We start from the raw sequence: 4814 nt of genomic DNA, 5'->3' as shown, positions 1-4814 counted from the left end.
ATCTACGATAAGAAAACAAATAGGGTCAGGCGCGCTAACACCTTCATATTGGGAGAAGAGAGAGATCTTCTGTTTACACTCAAATTAATTGTAATTGAAAATCCTCTTTAGTGGTAAAGTTTAATTTTAAGTTACTATTCTGAAAATGCCACTTTTAGAAAGTTGGCATTTTCCTGCCCAAATAAGATGTGTTTTTCTGCCAGTGTACTAGGTTGCATGACTGTGAATAAGTTTACAGTTGTGAATTACGTATTGCTTCTAGACAAAGAGGCAAAGGAAGCCTATGTGGAAGGGGGAGTGGGTCTTCCTGGCAGAATGGCTGGGGAGGGGCTGTACTCTGCCCTGACTATATTTCAAAATTCTCTGCCCGCAACAAACACACAAAGGAACTTGACACTAGGCCTGCACTTGCTGTTATCATCCTACACAGTTTGGATGCAGGACAGGGGAAGGGGCAGAACTGACAAGAACCAGTTTTGAGGATATGCCAGAGAAGTTCCACCCCTCACACCCCCACACACAAAGGCTTGCACCAGGTATAAAAGTGGTACCTTCAGAACCACTCATCAGAACACTCCTGAACCTGCTGAAGATTCAGAATGAGGACTGCCCTGCTGCTTCTGGCTGGACCCGCTTTCCTGATCCCCAGCTCCTCAGAAGTGATTCTAAGGATCAGCTTCCAGGGGCCACTTCTACTTCCCAGCATACCAGACACATTTAGACCTGACGTGGTCCCCTCTTCTGGCATCTGTAGGAGTGAGTCCTGACCCCCTAGTTCTGTCATCAAGGTCCTTGACCTTTGGCTCAAGTCTACTACTTGTGCAACTGAAGGCTTCATCAGAACAGATGCAGTGTGAAACAAATGTAAAGCAGAATCTCACATTGCAGCACCTCACAGCTTCTGATCAGCAACCTCACTGGAACCTCACAACATGGTGCCACCTGGCACACAACTTCACATTGCAGCATCTCGCAGCTTCTGATTGGTGACTTCAGTGAACAAATGCAGCACGGCACAAACTGATGCAGTACCTTGCATCACAGCACTAAGGACAAAAAGGCACAACTCTCAGTGGGCTGAGCTCTGTCCTGTACCCGGGCCGCACTCCATTGGAGTCAGCCTGAACTTGTGATTGTGTCCAAGTTCAGTGCCACCAAATAACCACAGTTGGTGCTTTGTTCTTTTTGGTGCTGTTGGACTTGACCCTTTATGCAGGGTCACCCCTAACTTTTTGCCTTCACTGAACCTATTGTTGTGGACGTGTCGAGCTCTGTGCACTTTACCACTTCTAACCTGCACTAAAGTGCTTGTGGTCTCACCTTTAAACTTGATAGAATTAGCTTATACCCAATTGGCCCATTTAATATACTTGTAAGTCCCTAGAAAAGTGGTTCTATATGTACTCATGACCTATAAATTAAATGCTGCTAGTGGACCAGCAGCAGTTGTTGTGCTGCCCACTTAAGTAGCCTTGCAAACTTGTTGCAGGCCTGCCATTTCAGCCTGAGTGTGCAGTTTTAAACTACCATGACGTCCTGGCATGAAATCGTTATGCCTTGTCCCAACTTCCCTTTTTAAAACATGTAGGTCACCCCATGGTAGGCTCTGGCTAGACCAGATGGTATGGTGCAGGTGTATTAAAAAATTGTACATGTACATTTTAGTTTTGCATAACCTGGGAGTGAAAAACTCTTAACATTATTGTTCACTATTGCAGGGCCTACCTATCAATAGGATAACATTGGAGCTACCTTATTACATTTAATAAGTGGCAATTACCAAATGGAAGCAGGTAATCAGCATGTAGCCAGTTAAGGTTTGGTGTCTTTGGAATTGTAATGAAAAATCTTCTCTCATGGTGAAGTCAGATGTTAAATTACAACTTTGAAAATGCCACTTTTAGAAAATTGGCATTTTCCTACCTTAGCCATTTAGTACCTGCAATCTGTCCAGGGGTCACATGACTGGGTGTTGCTGACAATTGTGCTTTGTGTTTTCCTTTTACACAGCCACGCACAGAGGAGAACCTAGGTGTATCTGGTTGGAAAATCGCTGGGAGGGTGGGAGGACTGATCTGTGCCCAGATCTACTTACACTTAAATAGGCTGTGTCCTGCCTCCAAACAAAGGGCTGTATACCCCCTCTAGCTAGTCTGGATCCATAACAAAGAAGGCAGGATGCTGAGAATTTCAAAGGGAAACTTCTAAATGTGTCTCCCACTTCAAAGGATGGTCCAGGTATAAATATTTAACCTCAGACACCTATTCTTCAGTACACACCTGGATCTGTGGATAGTCTGCCAGGAAGGACTGCTGTGGTGCTGAAAGGACTGCCACTCTGCTGGACTGCTGCTCTGAAGGACTGCTGCCCTGCTGTGCTAACCTGTTGCCTGCTGCCCCTGGGTGAGCATGACTGGACCTGCATCCTTTGAACACAGGACCCAAAAGTAATTGAAAGGCGTGTTGTCTGGCCCCCTTACTAGAGACTCAGGGGCAGATGGTTCTGGCAACCTTGAACTCAGTACCTGGCCAACTGGGAGTCTTACCCTTATCAGTCCTGGACTCTTGGAAGTGGGCCTGAAGGTGCTCTGCCAGCCAATGTGTAGTTCCTTTAGAACTAACGCATCTCCTCTGCTGTGCGGTCTAATCCCGAGCAGAACCAACGCATCTCCTCTGTTGCATGTGTTCTCCCAGCACAAGAACTCTGCATCAACATCACAGCCTGCATCATAACCACGGCCATGTGAAGCTTAACTGATGTAGGCCCTAACATCACAAATCTCTTATTGATGGCAGCTTTGACAATGATTCATGTTTTCACATCGCATGGTCGCAGCTCTTGAGAACCGACCCATCGCCTTGACTGTGCGCTGTACCCCTGACACCAGACTTCACATAGCAAGCCCTCGTCAACAAGATTCTAGGCAGTGAGGCAGGACCTCATTTAGTAGTTTCGCAGAACCTTGGAGCCGGAGCATCACCTTAGCTGTATGAAGCATCCTCAACTCTAGACCAGGCAATGCTCCGCAACCAGGAATTAACATAGTCTTGTTTAGCGGGCCTGTGTCCTTGTAGCCAGACCCCACTCCATTGTGGTTGGCCTGAACTTTTGACTCCATCTTGGTTCGAAGCGACCAGATATGCAAAGTTAACGCAATGTGCTTCTTAACACCATATTTACTGAATTGTTCAAAATTGTGTATCTCCAGTTCTACTGATTGCATTTTTTTTGTTTTGGTCTTGTTTTATTTTTATTAAAAATTGACTCTATTTTTCTAAATTGGTGTGGGTTTTTTTCTTGTGTTGTGGTTTCACTTTATTACTCTTTGAAGGACTGCAAAAATATATTAAAGATTGCCTCTCAGTGAAGTCTGACTGCTCTCTGTCAAGCTACCAGAGGGCTGAGCACAGTTAATTTAGGGTTTACTTGTGCATCACACAGACAAGGATTGTGGTTTTTGCTTAGTAGGGTTTCACCTTATCTTCTAGTAACCCAATTTCTTACAGGCTCTTTTTCTGTAGAAACTTTAAAAACTAAAATCTGTGGTTCTTTCTACTGTTTAGATTTTGATAATTTTTGTGTCATATTATTTATTGAAAATTACTCTATTCTTCTAAATTGGTTTGAGATTTTTCTTGCATTGTGTTTTCACTTTATTACTGTTTGTGTGCTGCATAAATACTTTACACATAGCCTCTACCCTGACAAGGTTACCACCTTCTCAACTCATAACCTAATTTGTTACAGTCGTCATGTGGGCCTGCCCCTCCAACATCTTCTCAGAGCTCCAAAGAATACAGAGAAACGGAGTAGTCAGGTAAAAAGTGAGCCTTGCTTTCATTTTTCTGGTACAGCATCTCCCACCCTTTATGAAAGTCAGCCTGCTCGGTCATAGTGTTTTCTGCTAGAGTGCAGAGAGGGGAGAATTGCCTGGACCTTCAGATTTGGGCACATGTATGATAGTGATGGGAGGCTTAAAACTGTTTCATCTAAAGGATGGGTGCCCTGCTCATAGCTTGCGCCAAGAATCTCATGGCATGAGGGACTGCACCAACACTTGAAGGGGAATTGTCTCATGGATTTAGGAGGATTTTCAGAAGGATGTGGGATTGGAACTCCACAAGAAACAAAGGCAAGGACTTGCAGGTATGCAGACAGAAAGCATGCGACAACAGCCCTGACGTGGAATCACCAGACAGTATGGGTGATGAGGCATGGTACCTTATTTGGCACTAGTTTACTTATTGAAAGCCTTGGTGCCCTGAGACCTGACATCCCTGGCCAGCTCTCAGATTAGCAGCAGATGCACTGTAGTATGGATCTCCCTGGAGGTGATGGTCTGCCATTGGTTGTAGTGAACCAGGCGGGATGATTGTACAGTGATGCGCTCAAAGATGTCATTCACGAAGGAGTTTATGACGTTCATGGCCTCGGAGGAGATGAGGGAGTTCATCATGTTGTAAACGTAGATGGCATAGCTGTACTTCTTGCTTCTCTTGTGCTTCTTCCCAACCTTCTTGGGCAGCTTCAACACCGTCTTCGTGGAGCCCTTCTTTGGAGTAAGTGCAGACTTGGCTGATTCAGGCATGATAGACACTGAGCACTCACTGCAAGAGCAATAGAAAGTGGGGGTCCCATAAGTTTGTTTGATGCAGGTGCTCACATTACACGGCCTCCAGACTCAAAAGCGGAGATGCAAGAGTAGCAATACATGCACTAGGCCCACCCTTACCACACATGAATTTGAGAAAGTCAGCCATTTCAGTGAGTTTCATGGGAATGTGCAAAAATATCAGATTTTCCTGTCATTTCA

The 4814-nt window shown here is 45.0% G+C and overlaps 1 protein-coding gene across 1 annotated transcript; it reads right to left on the bottom strand.

Moving 5' to 3' along the window:
* Positions 1-4289: 4289 nt before the first annotated feature.
* Positions 4290-4589, bottom strand: LOC138294160 (histone H2B 1.2-like). The gene has a single exon (XM_069233345.1). It carries the CDS (start codon positions 4587-4589, stop codon positions 4290-4292), a length of 300 nt encoding a protein of 99 aa, XP_069089446.1.
* Positions 4590-4814: the final 225 nt, after the last annotated feature.

This window comes from Pleurodeles waltl, chromosome 4_2 (assembly GCF_031143425.1).
Source record: "Pleurodeles waltl isolate 20211129_DDA chromosome 4_2, aPleWal1.hap1.20221129, whole genome shotgun sequence".
NCBI classification, from domain to species: domain Eukaryota; kingdom Metazoa; phylum Chordata; class Amphibia; order Caudata; family Salamandridae; genus Pleurodeles; species Pleurodeles waltl.
This window is presented reverse-complemented; position numbering and strand designations above follow the sequence as displayed.